The sequence below is a fragment of the Ictalurus punctatus genome, chromosome 22 (genome assembly GCF_001660625.3).
Source record: "Ictalurus punctatus breed USDA103 chromosome 22, Coco_2.0, whole genome shotgun sequence".
Classification (NCBI taxonomy): Eukaryota; Metazoa; Chordata; class Actinopteri; order Siluriformes; family Ictaluridae; genus Ictalurus; species Ictalurus punctatus.
The window spans coordinates 14,979,955-15,002,047 of record NC_030437.2 but is presented as its reverse complement, the minus strand read 5'-3'; the positions used below and the strand labels follow the sequence as shown (position 1 = coordinate 15,002,047).

General features: G+C 38.4%; 2 protein-coding genes across 2 annotated transcripts in view; both read right to left on the bottom strand.

Moving 5' to 3' along the window:
* nsmfb (NMDA receptor synaptonuclear signaling and neuronal migration factor b) overlaps positions 1 to 17,741 on the bottom strand; it is a 49,937-nt gene extending 32,196 nt beyond the window's left edge. The window contains exons 1-3 of the mRNA XM_017451272.3: positions 16,676 to 17,741; positions 1,641 to 1,702; positions 621 to 1,238 (exon numbers count right to left, since the gene is read on the bottom strand). Coding sequence (XP_017306761.1) covers positions 621 to 1,238; positions 1,641 to 1,702; positions 16,676 to 16,746 — 751 coding nt within the window. The 5' untranslated portion in view covers positions 16,747 to 17,741. The remainder of the gene's footprint in view (positions 1 to 620; positions 1,239 to 1,640; positions 1,703 to 16,675) is intronic.
* Positions 17,742 to 19,853: 2,112 nt separating this feature from the next.
* LOC108255375 (leukotriene B4 receptor 1) lies at positions 19,854 to 21,748 on the bottom strand. The gene has a single exon (XM_017451310.3). The coding sequence runs from the start codon at positions 21,627 to 21,629 to the stop codon at positions 20,736 to 20,738; it is 894 nt and encodes a 297-aa protein (XP_017306799.1). The 5' UTR covers positions 21,630 to 21,748; the 3' UTR covers positions 19,854 to 20,735.
* Positions 21,749 to 22,093: the final 345 nt, after the last annotated feature.

The window sequence follows — 22,093 nt, the reverse complement described above, 5'->3', positions numbered from 1 at the left end:
ATTTATCAAACTGGATATGAATGAATAGATTCGGAAATTGCTTGCAGGAGAGTTTACACAAGAAATCCGATTTATTGAGAAAAACCTTGTATGATACAAGAATTTGTGAGTTTGTGTAAATGTATATACAAAGAGATTCCAGGGGCATGATGGCTTAGTGGTTAGCACATTTGCCAGGATGGATGGATGGAGTTTCCCTTCCGTGAACCTGGAATGATTGTCCTGAAATCATATAATTAGCATGAGTTTGAAGCTTATTTATCTCAATTGTACACACAAAGTCTAACTAACGTTGTCAAACATATTACTGTCTTGAAAGGAAGTACACCAAGACTCTGCATTGGCTGAGCTGCAGTACTGGAAGCATGTTGTGCTTAGGAGGTGCTGTTTCTGCATTTAGTCATCATTTTGTTGTTGTCAGCTCTCTGTCAGCTCTGCTTTTTTGTGATTTATCAACGTATGCACATGAATATGAAAAAAACTGGCGTTACTGAAGGTTTTGTAAATCTTGCAGGAATTTTTGAGCTTGTGTAGTTTCACTCTACTAAAAGTTTGATAAATGAGGCCCACTGAGAAAGAAGAAGGACAAGTTTCCATGTCCTTCACTCTCTTCTCCTCACCACGGTCCTCTGTGGACACCCTATCCTCACTGTACATCCTTTCCAGTTTCTTGCGCTGCTTGGAGCTGTCTCTTGGCACCGTATCGAGGTCAAGCGAGCGCTGGCTGTGACACGGAGGCCGTGGGCAGTCCTCCTTCGAGCCACTCCGTCTCGAACCCCAATCCCGGATGTTATGTGCGCTTCCCGAGCTCTGTAGTGGCTGAGAAGATGGAGCGTGATGGTGGTGGCCATGACCACTGCGATGGCTTGTTCTCTGTTGGTTGGTTCGAGCCTGGGGGCCCTTTAGGACCTCAAGCTCCAGGCTCTCCTCACTACTCCTGGCCCCCAGCATGCCAACTTCCGTGCTGATGGTATAGACACGTGCTGGCTTCACTGAACTCTGTTGGGGCTGCTGGGATTGCGGCTGATCCTCAGATGAGAGGCTGCGCTCCACCGAGAGACGACGCTTGGCACTGGTGGACACAGGAACTGGCGCAAGGCCCGGATCTGGCTGATCTTGCGTCTGCTTGGCTATGGGAGATGTTCTGGAGTACGGCTGCAGATGGTTATTATTGTGCAGGCAGCTAATGCTTGGAGATTCAGAGTCTTGGCCAACAAAGGTGTCAGACAGCAGGTGATCTGAATACAGAAGAGACAAAAAAAGGAGAGAGAGAAATACAGAGAGAAGGAAAAAAAACAGAGGGAACAAGTCATCTTCTGTCAAAAAAGAGTCTTGGCAGCAGTTGACCCAGACCATGGGAGCAAATAAAGCTCTTTCGTAATGAAAGAGAAAATGAAGGCCGGCACAAGAAAGAGTGGAAGCTAAAATGAAAAAGGTTGAGGAGGGCATTAAAATCTAGCGGTCAAATGTGTAGCTAATATTAAGGGTAAAAGCCTTTGAGAAATCATTAATAAGTCCCGAGAAAAAGGATGGCTGAAACTGTCAAGAAGAAGGATTAGAGCAGAGAGAAATCTAGAGAAAATATGAGTGGAGAGTGTGCGTGTGCGTGCGTGTGCGTGTGTGTGTGTGTGTGGTCTGACCTGATCCGTTGCGGTTCTCGGGGTTGCTTTGCGACAGGTACTCTCCAAATGCTCGAGCTGCTCTGGAGAGAGACAAACACATGACAACATTATCAAACTGATGACATCATCATATTAACTGTCCAGATCATATTAACTGGCCACAACATTACTGTAAGCAACATCAACCATTTACATCTGAGCTCATGTATTGATTACACCACATGACCCTTTCACACTTAAGAACATTTAAGCATAGTTTACATAAAGTTACACAACACAGCCTCCATGATAACCAACATTAAAATCTGTGCTGAAAGTGTCACGGTGCGCCTTGATGTCAAAAAACTGTCACTTAACCCATGTGTTATGTCAGAGCTATCACAGTTGATACAAACAGTCTTACGAATTGTATGTAAGCTTGCATCAGTTGTCATAAAAGTCTGTCCCATAGTCTTACGAAGTGCCAAGAGTGTTATGTGCTATAATGCATTATAACTGACACTACACATACAGTACTGCATCAGAGCCGGTGTTAGAGCATGTTAGTGTTTACAATGTTCCTACAAAGAGATATTATTGTTTATATTGACACCATGAAGTCATATATTCATGCTTTATAAATATTATGAGCAGTTATACAGACTTATGTGAAGGCATTATAAGGTATTATACCACAGCGCTGGTTAATTCTCAGAAGCAGGTGTTGATTAACTTTCTATCACAGCAGCTCTGACTGTTATTCTGGCTGTAATCCAAATCACTGATCTATAATAATAATAATAATAATAATAATAATAATAATAATAATAATAATAATGTACTTGTTCTAATACTGTATTGGCTCTATAAAAAGAGTTGTGCAACAAATATGCCATACAGTATTAGGGCATTATAAACTAAAAATTATAAATTAAACCAAATAATAAATGAATTTTGTTTGTGTTGTTTAATGGAAAAACATGTTTAGCATATTTAGCATTTCTGGAAGGAGTCTCCAGTGTCAGTGATAACAGGTTAATGCAATGCGTTGTAAAGCAGGGGATTGAATCCAGAGCCATGACACATGGTGTGCTGACTGTTTGACAAATGCCTAAAAAAATAAATAAATAAATAAATAAAAATAAAAAAAATTGATTGTATGTGGAATTAATGGACCAGGATGATCCAGATCTGAGAGAGAAGCATTTTTAAAGAAATTCAGGCACGAGAGCTAATTTTCTGAAAGACATCCTGCAAGGTTCATTAGCGTGTCCTTGCATTTCATTAGAGTTTCATTGTCCTCTCACTGAACAGGAACTACAAAGAGATATCATGTTTGTATTTATATTCACGCTATAGGAGGAGCTGCGGCCAATATTAGTGATTAATGTGCTGTGCGTTGCCATGCCATGATGTATGTTATGTTATGATGGAGGACAGGCACAAGCAATATAACCCAAATCTCTTGGTGTGTGTGTGTTTATATGCTGCTCTTGCTCGAAAACCCACTGCACACCCTAACAAACCTGCTGAACCATATCTTATCTGAAAAACAATATTTTATCTGCTCACTCCCACGTGCATTTGCAGCGTTCATCCCAGTGACCTAGTCTAACCACTGGAGAAATCCACGTTCACTGAAGTGTACGTAGAACTCGTCGTTTATTAATTCTTTTTTATAACCGTCCTTCAGAAGCTTTATATATATTCATCTAATGTTCCTGTCCAATTGTCTTGAACGTCTCAGAACCGCTCTAATCGCTTTCATGCACTGCTTTGGTACAATCTGTCCCTCTCAGCTTCTCTCTCACAGTCCATCCAGCGCTAATGCTAATACCTTCCCACACACACATGCTTTTCCTGTAGGCACAGCTCCATGTACTCACACACACACATACACACACAAACATACTCCTGCACACGCTTACACATGCACACATTTACAGATGTGCAAAGACTCAGTTCTGACCTTCCTTATGGTTTCCATTTTGACTATTCAAACACACATACACACACACACATACACACTATCACTCAAACCCTACAAGCGACCGGCTCAAGGCAGATTGTGCAATCTAGGCATTATCTGGGGACACAGGGAGATGGAAGTGTTGGTGTAGTGACGCTTGCCTGCAACTACACACTCAATAATTAAATGCCAGCCTGCACGTGCATGCAGCACTCACTCACTCACTCGCTCGCTCTCCCTCCCTCCATCCTTCCTTCCCTCACTACACACTGTAAAACTGTCACTTAAAAAAGTATGTGTGAATAAATCGTGAGTGAAGCTGTGTGTAACAGAAAAGCAAGCCCAGTCATGTCCACTACCTGACAAAAAGTTTTTAGTCGGGTGAATCATCGGAGCAATTTCTACTCTTAAAAAAAACGATAAGTGACTTAGAAGTGAGTTAACGATGGTACTAACATTTTTACAGCCATACATACAGTACATGAACTGAATATGCACCACATTTCTTATCCATCATAAAATGCTTTGATTTTAGGTTTGATTAGACAGGTTAAATGTGCGATACATGATTTTCAGGTAAAATTGTCTTTACAAATCACACCAGTAGGACAAATTAGGGGTTTTTTTTCCTTCAGTTTTATGCAAAGACAGTGCATGCTATTATAGGAAAATAATCTACAATGGTGTGAGGTGATATCGGTACTGTATACTATTACTACCCCTGATGTTGAATGTTTTCCTATAACCACATGTTCCGAAGTATCTTATTCCTTTTCTACCACAATTACAATTTTTTAAATTCATTAAAAAAGGACGCATCAAACATTTTATCCATTTATAGTTACATTCAGTGTTGTGGAACATCTATGAGACAAGTTATTTCCTGTTCTCACTTGCGTTATAACAGCTATAAATAAGCTGAGCAATAAGTGTATTCATCTAAAATGAGACCCAAGCAAATGGCACAAATTTATATTCATCTACAAACTTTCTTAGAGTTTGGTTCTCTATCTATTTATAATAGCAACGAAGGAATGTAACCCCTTTTCAGCCCTCTCTGGCTTTATGTGTAGATGCTGTTGCATTGTTCCTGTCGATTCCAGAACTTATACGTCCAATTGCTCAAATAACATCCAATAACTCTTTGTATAGAGAGTAGTGCAGCTCAAAGTGAAAAAGCCTACACAGAAAACTGTGTACACTTGTGTGCACTGTATGCAGAAAATAAACGCCCCTTCAGTCAATTGACGAGCTGGCAGGGCCTTAATTTTCCTTGCAAGATTACACACAAGGCAGAAATGACCCTGGTACAGACAGATGGAGATTATCCACATAACCATTAAAGTGAAAATGCATCCGAGATTCATTTCAAACTAATTGAACAGGTGACGCACCTACCAAAGCTGGCATTTGCAACCTTTTAAAATATTAGCTATAATAAAAACTGCATTAAAGTAAAACATTTTTGGTGCAGCAAAAATATTAGTCATAAAACATCTAAAAACAAGGAGCAACACTGGAAGTTAGTGTTTGAATGCAATGAGTTCATTTGCATATTAGTATGTAATATTAATACAGATAAATACAGATATCAGATATATTTCAATCGGACTTGAAACACATACAACCAAAAGCATAAATGGGTTAAATCTTTTCAGAATACAATACTAGATGACTACCAATGATATAACTGATATATATTGATATAAATCAGTCCTTACAGGATTTTGCTAAGTTTTTTGTGATTGTTGCAGACAAAACTGCTTGATTTTGTTGCGTGTTTTTTCAAAATGTTGTGCTTTTTTTGCAGAAAACTACATGAATTGCCGCAATTACAATCGCAGGAAATTGTTTTGCATGGCCTTTTGCAGTGATGTTTGTTGGTAAATGAGACCTTTTAGCTGTACTCATGTTCGACGCACGTGAATGGAAGAGGGCTTTGACTGAATGCACGTTGCGATGATGTCACATGACACGTCTCGGTCCAAATCTGCAGAAAATCTGTGGTAATTTTGGAAAATTGCAAGCTCCTTCGAATATTGCAGAGTTCCTTTCTGCGATCGCAAAATCGCGAACTCCTGGAGGGACTTGGTATATTTCTGGTGTGTTTTCGGTGGTGGCTTCAGAGGGAACACAAAAAACAAACGGAATCTGATTGGATTTTGAGAAGCTTCAACAAACTTGTAGAAATCGCTGACTAGACCTTTAAACAATAAACTCAACCCTTTCAAAGGCTATTATTCTATTGGCTGGTCCTGTCATACCGTGGCATTGTCCTAAACTCACGCTCGCTGCATAATAACAGAACAAAAGCAATTGCCTTGCATTAATAGTGGACCTCGAAAGGATCCTGGATTTTGTGTAGACAAAAACAGAAAGCTGCTCAGGCAGGACGAATTAAAACATGAATAAAACATAATGTGAAAATGCAGAATGCATTCTCCTGCATTTTCACACACACAGACACACACACACACACACACACACACACACACACACACACACTGTAATAAGCTTTGCTAAGTCTCCCTCTCTTCATCTTATGCCCTCGTTTGTAGAAGGCTGATTTGTGCTTCTGGGAGCATCTTGCATCATGTGTGCAGTCATGGGATAGATGCAGAAAGGTAACGAAAGAAGGATTAACTGAATTTAAAAAACAAGTTTAGGAGAGAGTAAGTAAAGATGGAGATGTGACCCAGAGAAGGATCCAGAAAGAGCTAACGTGAGTAAGATAGGAAGAGAGAGGGTGAATTCTGTGACTGATGTACGCTCTTGGCTGAAGAGCTTTGCCTGAGTGATAAAAAAAAAAAAAGCAACTGCAAAAATGTCCAAGAGCCAGATATGGACATGGTTAAATCACACAAACACAGACTGCACAAATATTGTGCACGGATGCAGAGACAGATTTTGTCTTGTAGTTCTTGCCTCGGTGGCAGGCTAGTGTTGAGTTAATTCTCTTAAAATCAGTTTGTTCATTTGCTGTACACTGAACACATGACCTGACCTCGTTTTCTTCTCTTCTCCACCTCCTCACACACTTATACCACTCTCAGTCTCCTATCCAGCGTAATTGAGCACCAGGGCCAGGTGAACTGGTAAACACCAATTTGGCCGCTTCGATCTCTTGATCTGCCGTTCTTATAGCCTCCCACTTCACTATTTCTCTCTCATTCTCTCTCTCTCACTTTCGCTCTCTCTCTCTCGCTCGCTCTAGTTCTCTCTTTCTGTTCCCTCTCCATTTCTCTCCCACACTCTCTCATCATAGTATATTGCATTTGTGACACAGTAATATCTGTAAGATAATACTGAGACCTGGTTGCTGAGTCATGCTGGATAGTATCCACATTTCTCATACTCTATTGCAGTAAATAAATAAATAAAAATTTAATGAGGTAGACAGAGTTTCTCATGCTGTCCTGATTCTCTTAAAGAGAAAAGAAAAGAAAGAAAAAATAACAGTCCTGGCATTTACAATACAAAATCATATTTTAAAACAGTTCCAAATGACCAAATATTTTTCTTTTCTTTTTTTAATGACCTCATTTAATGATAAGCATTTGGGAGACAAAGGCTATTGAATGCAATTGCTGAGCAAGGCATTTCTGAAAACCACGGTTAATAATGGCAGGCTGGTGTTATACAAAGGCTATCAAGGTTAACAGTGACCTCAAAACAACTGGAAATGCCTCAAGTAATAAGGAAAAAAACATAGCAGGACATGCTGTTATAGGAAAATAATAAACAATGCAAAGCAGAGTTAACATTACCACTCCAAATAGTATTATCTTTGAATAACAGCAATGTTTTCTTCCTCTTATACCATAGCAATTTGCCAACAATTACAATTTTCAATTAACTACAGAACAATGTGTCAAGTCCCGCCTCCACCCTGTGTGTGTGTGTGTGTGTGTGTGTGTGTGTGTAGAGTTTCCATGTTCTCCCCATTCGGGTGTTTCATCTGGGTAGTGCGGTTTCCTCCCCCAGTCCAAAAACATATGTTGTAGGCTGATAGGGATTTCCAAATTGTCTGTAGTGTGTGAATGTGTGTGTGATTTTGCCCTGTGATGGGTTGGCACCCCATCCAGAATGTCCCCTGCCTCGTGACCCAAATTCCCTGGGGTTAGCTCCAAGCTCCCCCACAATCCTGTGTAGGATAAGCGGCATGGAAAATGGATGGATGGATAGATAGATGGATAGACCATGTGTCCATGTTTTATCCATTTATCCTTAATAGTATATAGTTAATGGTGTAGAACGTCCATGAAACAAGTTAGCTCCTGTTATCACTTACGTTATGGCAGTTATAAACAGTTGTTCCTTCACCAGTCTGTCTTTTTCAGTTAAAAAAGCACAAAGTGTACCACCACTGACTGTTACAAATAAACATCTCCTCTCCGAAAACCTCACCTTGTCAACCATTACACACGTTTTAAATCCATTTATGTAAATTGTCCACCATTTATGTCCCTGTGTGTGTAGTAACTATAGAAACGATAACTTATTAGAAAGACTGCATTAATATAAACCTGAGCCTTACCGCGGGAACTACTGTCAGAGCTGCTGTTACACAAAAATAATGAATGCCTTCAACAGTGTTCACTTCAACAGTGCTGTCGTATAAAAGTTTATAACGGTTTGGACCGTAAATATTAGGGCCTCGGGGAAAAAACAGAAGAATGGACTAGAGACATGAAAGCATGAAAGGTTATTATATCGAAACACATGCAAGATCTTTGCAAAAGGACTCTAAAAACAAAACACAGGCAAAGTCAACTACACATGAGTGAAACTGATGATCGGGGGCGGAGCTAAAGCTGTGTCCAAACACAAAGTTTAGTTAAAAGAAGTGGCAAGAAGTGGGTTCTGTCATCTATATAAACATAGCTTTCTCTAAAAACCAATAATTGAGTCCTTTTGCATTTAACACTCGTACATAAGGCAGGATGTACAGATATAGACGAACACCATAGCATTAAGAGGGAGTAACTGCCCCGTCACAATGACATAAAATCCTGACCTTGTGCCTAACACAATGGCAATGAGACACCAGTAATTACAAGCTTTATCTAAGCTAAGCAAGCACTATCAGCATCATCCTTTAATTAGAATAATTACTGTACATCTAGTTTTTTAGAGAGATACATTCCCCCAATATTATTTCAACATCAGCTTGGCACCATGTCTTTGGCCACATTTAGAATGATACTTTTAGCATTAAGATTAATAATACACGGGCGTGAGCGAGAGGTCAAAGCCTGCAGGACAAAGAAAGAACTGCAATATGCATTTACAGTGTTCATTCAGTCATCTAACTGCCTGATCAGGGTTGCAGCGTTTGCTACTTTTTTATTTAAATTTTGAGAGCTAAATCGCACACAGATTAAAATAACAACTGAAGGGATGTAGCTGAAGTCGGGGAAATGTTCAGGAAAAATTCACACACACATGCTGACAGTGGTGGCCAATTACAGGTTTAAATCTGACTATGAGTGTAAGTTCGAATACAGATACAGATAGGGATTTTTGGAGCACTAAGCAGGTACAGATACATATAGTGGCACTGTGTTACACCCCTAATGGAGGGGGTCATATGACCTAAACAAAAGATACAGCTTGCAAATGTGCTACTTGTACCAATACATTTACATGATACTGATTATCACCCTCAGAAACTATTCAACCATATATCATACGCATCACAACATGTGTAACTTATCTATCATAAAGCAAAAATCTAAATAAATAATCAATTTTGACAACCAAATAATTTCAGGAACAAATCAAATGTGATCTTGGTGTTTTTGTCAGATACAAAAAAAAGCTGCTGCTGTTTTGCAGTATTGTGCAAAAAATGAAAAACCGAGAAGTGGAGTTATTAAAATGTCTTATGACAGAACAGCTCTACAAACTGAAATTCAGCAACAGCCCCATAAAAGCCAATTTTTCTGTTTACTGTTATTTAATTTAAAATGCATCACTTTGACTCATCTCAGCTGTCCTACATTCTCACTATTGCTATCTAATGATTCAAATGAGTGCACACACATTATTTAAGCACTTGAGTGAAATTCAGGAAACAGTGAATTTTTACAGTGTATAAATTATCCATGCAAACTCACCAATTAGTTTTTTTTACTATAAAACCAAATGGAAGTCATTAGTGGGTATAAATATAACATATAAAACAGTCACACTGATGTTTTCCTCTTTGTCTAGTGTCTAGTGGAGTAGCATGCTTGTTCCTTGTTACAGGCTAATGTTTACAGTATGTCCTACTAAAAGCCAACCAATTATATCTCATCACTTCAATGATAGCATGAAGAATTCATATTCATACCTCTATATCATCTGGTTTCATGTTAAAGGAGCTCTCTGAGGGCAAGCTCTCATGTCCAGTAAAGTAATCGAATTTGCGAATCCCCTAAAAGAAATGTTCTCCTTGTTCACTGATACGGCATTTTGCCAAAATAATAATCATCACATTTTGATGCATTACCTAAGGTCGAGCAATTACAACACTAACCAGTGAATCATCTCTAATGCTTTCCATCCAGGAACTCCATAGACAAAACAAACTGCTTTTCAGAAAGCCGATAGAGAAGCCATGTTCCCACAGATCAGAGGTGTAGGATCCAGTTCAAATCTGTTACACAATGTAACAATAATGCACTATTTCCACTACATTACATCAGCAGCTGAGAGAGATGATTTAGAGAGATGTTTACTGTTCCTTGCTTGAAATATCGGTGGAAAAACCTCTCCAGACTAACAAGGACAATGTTTTCTGGATGCCATTTGTGTCCCACTCATATTACATTTACAAATGTTTATGCTAAGTAAAAGAAAAAGTCATTTTAAACAAACTGCGGACAAGTTAAAAACATACGATAAAATATAATATATCTACAACATGTTTTTGCCTGACACAGTGACCCACTAAACGCTTATGACATTTTACCTTGAAAAAGAATCAATAAAATACTTTTAAAAATCTTGCTTGATTGATTAAAACATCCTTTCCCATGAGTCATCCATTATAGGTTATAAAAATGTACATTTTAGCTCCACAGCATTCACTCACCTGAACACATACACCCCTAAAACATATTTGGAATAAGTCACATGTTCAAGATGAAGATGGATCGTCTGAATTTCCCCAAAGATCATGGAGAAACAAGTTCTCTCTCTCTCTCTCTCTCTCTCTCTCTCTCTATATATATATATATATATATATATATATATATATATATATATATATATATATATATACACACATATAATATTTTTTTCAATGATATTTCAGTGATAAGGACTGTTACCCAAACAATCCACTTACCCGAATCCTATATTGAAAGTAAATATTATTCATTTGAAAATATTAATTACAAAATTAAGTAAATCATCAGAAAGTCCTTAATGTCCTCATGTCATTAGCATAGGTGCTAGTTAACCACATTTTGTTTTTTTGCTAATTCTATGCTAAAAAATCAACCCTGTTAACAAATGATATTGCTGCCTGAGATGGGTTATCTCAATTAGTTCCACGACAGTTTTTTTTTAGATTTAGCACTGAATTATTATGTTGTTTTTTTATTATTATTATTAAAATCAGTTTTTAAGTGGTACAAGGGCTAGGTGGCACCCTAATCATAGACTTACCTTTCTCAATATACAGTTGGCCTAGTTCTGAAAACACAATAAAGAGTCCATGCAGTCTCGCTACCTGCCACATGCTCTAATAAATTATATTATTCTTTTCATGATTTTCCCCATGGGAATGACACGAAGACAGAAATGCTACTGATTGGTGTCATATGCTAACGTCACGCTGCTGATGAAGCTGATTCTGACAACACTCGCCCAGCCAAGAGAATGAATTAGAGCGAGAGGATGAATAAAAGACTGCCAGCTTATAATTACTGTAATTGTGTAAGTCAATGAATTACAGCGGTGCTATGTATGAGCAGCAGAGCAATGTGCTCTCATTACCTAAGCAGCTACGGTTCAGTAAATGAGTAAGGGAATAAGCTAATAGCTGCTATCTGACATATTGATAGCCGGAATATTGCACATAGAAGTTTCAAGTGAATGTGTAATAAATAAAAGCAACACTTCTTTAGCACCTCAGTGTCCTCTGTCAGGATTATTATGTATGGTAATAGATGTGATGGTTGGTTAATGGGGGGGGAATTCTACTACATATCAGGAACTTGCTGTTATTATTCTGAAACCATTGTATATAATTATGTAACTATAGTTAGGACTTATAGCATGGGGTCGTATAGGGTCAAACAGGCATCACCATTCACGAGTGATATTTTTTAGTCTCCTTAATCATGCAATGACACTTTCCAACAGCAAGCTCTTTCATTTAAACCAAACCAATCCTACAGCTATATCATTTTTTCTTTTGTGTTTGATTGAGGAATACTCTATTTACTTCTAGTTTCTCCTCTAAGAGCATTTTGAAAAATCATGGATTGAGAAAGTAGTCGAACTCGTTCGTGTTCATTACATCCGCTGTTGTATTTCACACGTGTCATGCAACGGAGTCGGAGACAGATGCAATTGCAGGTTAGATTTTTATTTTAAAAAGGCACTGGCAAACGGTTCCAACACATAAAACAAAAACCATAAACAGGGATAGGCAGAAAGTCAGGCGATCAGCAAACAGTACATCACGGACATTTCCAAAATCCAAGAGCTAAGCAACAAGGCAAGATCAAAAAGCAGAATAGCGAGGCTTGGTAAGTCAGGTAAAGGTACACTGAGCATTATTTCGTCTTTGTGAGAGTCCGTGTTTATATAGGGTGTGTGAGTGATTGGTAACAGGTGTGCACGTTTAGAACTCAGGCGTGCCGGTGGACTTTAGTCCATGGCGGCCATGTTTGTAGGCCGCTGTGTGTTCTGGAAAGTGGAGTTTGATGTGACTGTTGATCACTGCTGATGGCATGTTATGGATGTATCAGTGAAACAAGCTTAAATAAATTACACTCTGTGTAATCACGTGACACAGCTGTTCCTGATAGGCCGCATGATTCTGCAGTCTGGGCTATAAAGAAATCAGCCCCAGCCAATTCTTCATGCCATTCAGTGTATTTTTACTTAGGACCATTGATGGTGCTGATGTTCTTCCTTCCAGAAATGTCAAAAATCTACTTTAAGCTATTTGTAGCAACTTTTTAACAGCAAGACATTGTAGATATCAAAAACTGAACTACTGAAGAAAGAGGGTCCATTTATACCAGCAGACAATTAGGTATCTACTTAGTAGGCTATGGTATTGCAAATGTATTATGGGTTGATGTTGTTTTGTTTTGTTCTGGTAAATTCTTTGCAACTAGGGATGCACCAGTAAGGTACTGGCTGATAACAGATTGGATTTGTAATTTTTTCTGTATTTTATATTTGTGATGATTAAAATGTTCTTGCTCGTGTACTAAAGGATAGAAACTGTTCAATGCCACATCTATGATTTGTCACATAACTGGACAACAGAAGTGGCCATTCCTGCTATGTGTTCTTTCTAGTTTTCCAAATAAATGCTCTTTTTAGGATAAATTGTATTGCTCTATGAGTCTATGAGTCTGCATAAACAGTGAAACTACCACCACCATGTTTGGCATGTTTTAAACTGCATTTATCTCTTTCTCTAAACTTTGCTTGTTTATTATAAGCATGTCTATCCATTATATTTTAGGGGAAAATGTTTTAGAGATCTGCTAGTCTGATACAAAGAAATCATCCTCTGCCAAAATCCTAATCTGTGCCTATTTTAATAATGAAGCTGATAAAAAAAATCTTTGCTGCAATACACATTGTGCCAGAATCGAGATTTCTGAGGGAAGATGAGTGACGCGTGACTTCAGTCAAAGATGGCATCAGTGCCAGTGAAGTTAAGCTGCGATTCTCACAGACAGACAGAGACTGTGAGGAAAGAGAGCCTGTGAAAGGGAGGAAATGGCATTAAGATGGATTAACGAGATAATCTGACTCCCAATTCTATCATAAGAGTAAGCCGAGCATGAGCCCCTGCTGTCTGTGTGAGATTAGACATTTTTAAATGCCTCAGTCACTTGTTTATGTTCACCTATATCCTTTTATGGTGTCTATTTTAGTTAGACGAGACTCCATGGCCATTTAACGGGATTAAGTAAGGCGGTAATTTACTCTATAGAACGGGAAGAGAGGAGACTGAAAGAAAAGTGGCTATGATAATAGCTTTATTACCCGTGAGGTCAGCTTGGTTCACTAAGATCACAGGTCAGGCAAAAATCACAGGACGGATTCGAATTTCAAAAAGTGGTTGGCTAATGGGCTTACTTTGGAGCCTCTGAGGTGACATGGTGGGTATTTTTTAATAAGAGGTGGTCATGAATTACTATATTTAGACCGCAAATTAATATTTGTAGGTCACAGGCTACATGTCTCATAGTCACAAATTATTGTGCTGTGACCACATTAGCACAAGACTATATATATTGTGGGAATGACATAATAAATACTCTGATGAATTATTTGGCGGGAACTGGTGAAGAAAATCGAATTGCTTTGAGAATGCTCTTATGATGATTCCAGTATAACGGTATATTCATATTGAAATGCCAGTGAGTCTCATGTGTCTGTATGCATCAATCCAAGATTATAATATTAATTATCTCCACACTTAAGTTCCTGTGGCTACATTGGTTTAATTCACTTGATTTCACTTGATGTCTCACTCAATTTAAAATACAGTTGCCATGAGTTAAGTACTTTGTGGCCACAAAATAGATCTCGAGAAACGTAGCTGTTGGCAAAAACAGAATAATTCCTGTCTACACCTTATTAACACATACAGCTTGTATGAGGATTAAACAAAATACTGGCAACAAGAGACTTTAGAGTCAGTAAAAGTGCAGTCAAACCCCAAATTACTGTCAATAAGAAAAAAAAGCAAAGGTTATTGTATACATTTTTCTCATGAAACAAAGGGTGGCGAAAGTATAGACACCCCTAAGCAATATTTAAAAGAATGCATACAAATTTCCATCTATAAGAAATGTTTCATTGCAGTCAGTATCCAGAAAATGTACTGTTGATTAAATATAAGGTCACACACATACATGTGCAATCCCTTAATCATCCATTATAATGGGAAAGCCAAAGCCATTATAACTCAGCGAAATCAGTCCCATAGTAAATAAATTCATAAATAAAGTGCAACATTTGAATATTTGTCAGAAAGCTTCACCAAGATAACAGCCTCATGAAGATTAACACAGGAATACAAATGAATGGTTTCGCAATTTCTATCTCTGTCTCTTTATTTGAGCCCTATTAAAAGCCCGTGGTGTAAATTAAAGAATGTAGTCCACATGCGCAAAAGGTGCAAAAGAGCTTGACATGTTCTGCAAGTAAGAGTGGCCCAAGATCCCTCTGCAGTCTTGTTAGGAAGTACAGGAGGAGACTCGGTTTTGTTATTCTCACTAAAGGAGAACTTTTTCCCAGAAAGAATTGCACTACTTTAGGGAAAGAAATGTGTTAAAATAATAAAGTATCTCTAAAATATGAAGAATAATGTGTAATTGCTTTTTATACATATTCATGGAGCCTTATCAATTTCTTTTCCTGTTTTGTACCCTTACAGAAAAGTCACGTGAATTTTTTGATACATAACATGTGGTGGACTTTTAATATTGCAGTGCATGTGTTTTTATTTCACTTTTTTTTTTTTACTTTATTATCACAGCATGATTTTACACATGTAGGTCATGTGGTTTAGTTTTTCTCAGGTGATTTCTCACATGCTTACTTTATTTTCACGTGATTCACATGCAAGTCATCCAGTTTTGTTTTGTTTTTTATAAAATTTTTACACAATTCATTTCTTTTCAGATGTCAATTTTCCAAATGTGGAAGTTTCAAAGGTAATGTATGCGTTTTTATTTACAGATTTGTTGTTTTTTGGGGTTTGGTTTTTTTTTACACATTTATTCATTTTCAGATGTTAATGTAATGTAAGTGATGCAGTTCGATTTTTCCACGTGTGACTTTTCACACGATTATCTTCACATGATCCGTTTTTCCCATGTGCTTTTACTTTCTCAGACATGATTTGCTCACATAAATCATTCTTTTTCCCCTAATGATCACCTGTTACACTGATGTGAATTGCATGAAACTGATAGAATGAAAGAACACTTCAGAATAATTCAAGGAATTAGAAAGGTGAACTTGTGAAGAAGGTGTTGAAGAGACTTCAAGAGATCCATCTACTGCATGGAATGTAAAAGAAAAAGAAAAGAAAAAGCATGTGTGGCCAAGAATGTGGGAAAAAAATCAGTGAATTATGTTACATAAAGCCTTATTATTTGAGGGAAATAACACAAATACAATAGGTTGTATGAGTAATAAGTAAGGACTCCAAAACTGCACTAAAACGCAGTGTGTTGTTAAATAAATAAATAAATAAATAAATAAATAAATAAATAAATAAATGAATGAGTGCTTGGGGAGCTTGAGGATCTCGAGAAGCTGGCACAGCTGCTGAGATGTGACTAGAATATTCAAGATATTGCAGAGGAATATGCAGCTTTTAACTTCTGCAGCAATTAAGTTAGGATCCAATTTACCTATTCTGTAGAGATGTGTTGAAAGGAATGAATTATTATATGGCGCAACATTAAGTTAAAGATCACAATAAAGAAACACTGACGCACTGAGAAACCTGTTTAGTTCACAGACCTTTATACCACCTTTATATCACCTCAGTGCATTTGAGATTTTTATCTTTCTAAATCCTCCTCTTTTTTTTTCTTTTTTGTTAAAAGTTAGGAAGGCTCCAAAATAATCAAACTACCTGCAAGAACAACTGTCATGAAATGCAGTGATGTTTGCAGTGACAAGATCATTACACCACGACTATTTATTATAGTGCCTATAATAAAAATGCAATAGAATTTTTTTTTCTTTTTTTTAAAGGCTGCACTAAGAAATCTGTTCGCATGAAGATATAGGAGTGTGTGGGGGGGGGGGGGGGGGGGGGGGTTTACAAACCCCCCGAACACATCAGCACCCGTTTAAGGACGGACTTGGAGATGTGCGCAACGGCTCGTTTACTCACCTAACTTTTGCGGCGACGGAAGAAATGGCATCGTTCCTCAAATTCTTTCTTTTGGATACGGCAGTTCCCATACTGCACAGGAAACAACACCGGGACAAAAGCAGCTCATTCCACTAGTCCGCAGTGCAAGAAGACTGAGAAATGTCTAGATACCACAGGAAATGTAGGGGAACGGTTCTCAGGACGAAGGCGCAGCCTCCTGTAGTTCTCAGACTGGGTTGGTGAGATATCCGGTTAGTTCCTTACTCTGACCTGAGCTTCATGGCTCTGTGTCCAGAGATAAGTGGAATGATGCGCAACCTGGAGCTCCGACAGTCAAGTACCGCGCTGCCAGCATCACGCGCTCTGTGTGCGCGCACGCGCCCGAGAGTGTGTGTGCGTGCGCGCACGCTCCGGCTTTTTACTACAAGAGCTCTCACAGATTCATGAGCATTGCTGTAACAGTAGTTATAATACTGTGCTCAACACACAGTATCTTAATATGAAATAACGGCATTTTCGTAATCTGTTAGTAGAACAGGAATACTCACTGCATGTACTGTAGCCAATAACACATCGGTGACTGCATGTATAACCCCACTTCACTGTGTTATACAATGAGTGATGTTTTTTTTTTTTTTTTTTTTGAAGATATGCACTTATATTTCACAATATATTTAGCACACAGTTCCTCTAAAGACAGTGACAGTACAGCACCTCTTCCTGTGATGTCAGTTAAGGTTTGCAAAGAGTTCTGGGACACTTCTCCATTGCAAACATTCAAAGCACTTCTGTATACTTACTGTAGGTTTGGACATGTGCACTTGCAAAGACATTTCTTCCTTAGTTTGATGTTTGATCATTATCTGGTTTAAAAAAAAAATACATGTACTTGGGCAGGAGGAGTGAGCAAATAAGCAACCAAAAAAACTGGAAGGGAGGAAAGAAGACGGTTAAAGAGTAGGAAGGATGGAAGGGAGGAGAAAGAAGGGACAAAGTAAGAAAGGAGGTCAGGGCAGAAGGAAGATAGGAAAGAAGGAATTAATGAAGAATGGAAAGAAAAGAAAAAAGAGAGAAGGAAAGAAGAAAGGAAGGAATATGTGTATGGATAATAGGGCTGTAGTCAAGAATGCCCTTGTCTAGTCCAAAGTCCTGGACCTGGACTAGCTGAGGTCAAGTCAAGAAAAGAGTCTTAAAGCAGCCAGTCAGCCATCCATCGATCCATCTTCTATACCGCTTATCCTTTTCAGGGTCACGGGGAACCTGGAGCCTATCCCAGGGAGCATGGGACACAAGGCGGGTACACCCTGGACAGGGTGCCAGTCCATCGCAGGGCACAATCACATAAACACACACACACCCATTCATACACTACAGACACTTTGGACATGCCAATCAGCCTACCATGCATGTCTTTGGACTGGGGGAGGAAACCGGAGTACCCGGAGGAAACCCCGCAGCATGGGGAGAACATGCAAACTCCGCACACACAGGGCCACGGTGGGAATAGAACCCCGACCCTGGAGGTGTGAGGCGAACGTGCTAACCAGTCAACATTGATTCCAAATAATAGAGCGACACGGTCAAGACTAAATATCACCAAATCCTTTTCGAGGCAAAACCTTTATTTCAGCTAGTTGCCTTAATTTGTGCACTGCTCCAATGACTAGGCTGAGTTCCAGAAGAAGGAATTATTGCTTTTCAGACTTTGGCATGCAAAAATAAAATACAAAACAAGCATCCATTTTACAAATTACTGGTCAAGATGAAGACGATATTCAGTGATACAAATGTCCAAGTCCTAGACATGTCCAAGTATAAATGCCAATAAGCCTGAGACAAGTCCAAGTCAATAAAGAAAACATCTCAAGACACCAGACTTGAGTCCTACAGCCCTAATAAGCAAGTCTACATCTCCCATAGGTGTTCAAGTGGTTTGAAATCTGGTGAATGGAAAGGACATAGCTTAGGATTTGCATTATTTTCATCCTTTTAAAACAATCAGTGAGCCCTCGTGCCCTGTGGGTGGGTGGGGGTTCATCGTGGTAGAGACTACTCTCATCAAGATAGAAATGTTTCATCATAGGATAAAGCTGATCAGTGGTTGATTGACAAATGTTTTAAAAATTATTAGTGTGAATAATTTTGACAGAATATTGTCAGAGGAGATGTGAATACTCTCCAACTATTTAAGTGGGAAAACATGGAAGAATACCAAGATTTTTCAAGTATTTGACTGCATATGTACTGTATGCAGGATAACATGGACAGAATACAAATTTCCAGGCCATCAGAAAGGCCCTCAGTGTGTTCACCTAAGAGAATCAGTTATTCACTCTCCCTCAGGCTATGACAGCCTGTGGGACATTTTCCAGCAATGGCAGCAGTGTGGACTGTAAGGTCTTATTGCCTCTTAACTGGAAGTCATTCTGTGATTTTACTTGATGTTTCATTGACGATATTTCTTCTCATCTGAGATATTTCACAGTGAACGTGTCTCAGCTTCACTACTGTGACAGTAACTACATCTCATCCCTCAATCTCTTTCACAATCTATTGCTTCTATAGTGTACAGTCACAATACATATAGCCTATAGGTATATAAGCCATCAATAACAACAACAGTACCCTAGCTCAACAATATAAATTTATACTATAAATATCATTTTAATTTAAAACAAAACATGTCATCGCTTTCTCATTGTCACTCATGGCACAGTGGCCACCGCCTTGAACATAGTCTTTAGGTAATGTAAGAGTGAAAGGCTCAGCTGGTAATAACCTAAGGTCCATGATGAAAACCTCTGATGAAATTATAGCTGACATTATTTTTCTAGCTGTAGTAGATAGTGGAGGAGACAGAGAACATCATCAGCTTTTAGAGAAACAATACAGAGAATGTAAAATGAGATGGAGCTGAATCAATTAACTATCTGTCAGACAGATAGAATGGAAGGAAGGAAGGATGGTCAAGGAAGATAGAAGAAAAATGAAAAGAAGAGAAACAGAAAGGGAAAAGGTCAGAAGAAGAGAAAGATGAAAGGAACAAAGAATGAAGGAAAGAAGGACAAGGGATTAAGCAAAGAACATATGAATAAACAGAAGAAGCAACAAAGTAAGGGCAAAATGATAAAGGAAAGAAATAAGGTAGATTTGTTTATCATTGTTTCTCAATTGTATCACAAATAACATTGCATACTTTCATACAAATCACGTTTATTATACATTTATAATATCAGTATATTAACAAATCAGTTGACTTAAAACTAAACATCTCTTATCTTCCTAGATTATAGTCTGAGGACATCATTATTTACTTTGAAGTAAGATTAAGACCACTTTGAGGTGAAAACCAGGTTTAAAAAAAACACAAAACAGTTCAATGTTACCAAAAGAAATAGAAAGTGGATGTGGGTTGGGGATACTGCACTCAAAAGGGCATTTTTCTTCTTTTATTTTACGGCCGACTAGAAAAGCGATGTTCTGTGGTTTTCATGCAAGAAAAGGCGTTGCCTATACTCTGAGAAATGCATTTCCAAAAGTTATAATGACAAGAAGTACAGTTTAAAAAAGGAGAAAAAAATTCTATGTATTTGGTAGTTCTGGATGCTCTTTAAGCACAAAACTTCAAACTCCTCTTCACTTTCTAAGAAATCTAAATGTCTTCATCAATCTAAAATATATTCAACATTTACAGTACAGGCTGGAAAGAGTCTGAACCCTTGTTTAGTAACCAGTGGATCCTACTTGAGCAAGAAATAACCTGCACCACACAATTTCTGGATATTATAGACCATTCACTTCTTAAAAATATGTTCCTTATAAAGCATGGATATTAAGAGAAATCATCTGATGAACTGCTTTCGTCATGAGAGATATCGTCACGTAGCAGTATGACTTGTTCCTTCGTTTAATTTCCTTCATTCAATCTGCAAACAAATTACTTGATTAAGAGATACAAAAAAAGACAATGAAAAACAGATTGTAGGAGTAGGTAGAAGTGGGTTTAGGTCCATATGCATAAGCTTTAACAAATCACTGGCTTTCAGGGAAAATCCATAAACTCTCTCAAACCACTACATCATGAAGTAGTTTCTGTTCCAGGATTGTACTGACGTAGAGCCCGAGCAGAGAAAGCGTACAGAAAGGGGTTCACACAACTATTAATGAAAGTCATAGCTCCAGTGATATTACTCCCAGCTTCTGCAGATTTTAACAGATTGTCATTCTCAAGCAACACAGCAGTGATGAGCAGAGTGTTAGAGATTTGATTCGGGACCCAAAAAATAAAGAAACATGCCACAATTCTGGTCACCAGCTTTGTCATTATGTTACTGCTAAAGAAAGCTGACTTATTAACTCCCCTGTAAAGCTGAAAGTAGAAGTAAATCAGTGTGAAGAACAAAACCACAAATACCATAATCTCCCAGATTAAAGTAGCCACTCTTTCAACATCATTATGATAGTGTAGACGGCATTGAAGGTGTTCTTGCCCGTCCAAGCTTAGTGAGCGCTGTACAAGCGCATAGGATGATAATACTCCACTGAACATCCACATCCCACTCAAGAGGATCTTCTTTCCTTTACTGCCAAGCTTGTTCCATTTCTGAGGATGTAGCACTTGCATGTATCGCTGTACACTCATCAACATCACACATAGTGTGCTACAGTAGAGGCTGAAGTACAGCAAGTAGGACAGAAGCTTACACAGGAACAAGCCAAAGAACCAGCCATGCAGAACAGACCAAATCCAAACCGGCAGAAAAAGCAGAGTGAGCAGGTCTGATATGGCCAGGCTTAGCATCAGTCTCGGAGTGAAGCTGCCTCCCTTCAGCCATCCAGCAAGACGTACCATTACTGCTATGTTCCCAGGAACTCCCAGGATGAAACAAACTGCCAGCACACTACTGGCAATATGGCTTTCAGTTAATGAAGGAGTGATGAGAGAGCTGTTTGATGAGTTGAGTTGCTGCATTGTTAGATACTGTGGTAGGGCAGTGAGGAAACTCTAGCTTATAAAGTAAGCAGAAGTGTTGGTCTCTGTACTGTCCAGTGTAGAAAAAAACACCGTTCATTGCGTCAAAAAATGCATTTCCAGACATTGCGGTTGTAAAAGGCCCAGCACTTTTGCAGTTCTTCATGCGTCCATTTTAACATTATAACATTTATAAATGTATCGATGTTAAATTTTAAAATCTACAGAGTGATTTACATGATGGAAATGAGAGTGAGTTCAGTCACAAAACTTTAGGTACATATAGGAGGTATTAGAAATTAGTATTTGAAATTGCCCAGTACAAACTGGGTAAATGGGTTCTTGCAAACTTTATGGGGTAATTCCTCTATGTAAGTCCCAGATGGGGGTGATCCACCTGTCCATCTGCTTGAGATAGAAGGACCCAATTCAATTCAATGTGTTTCCAGTGGGACACCCTGACA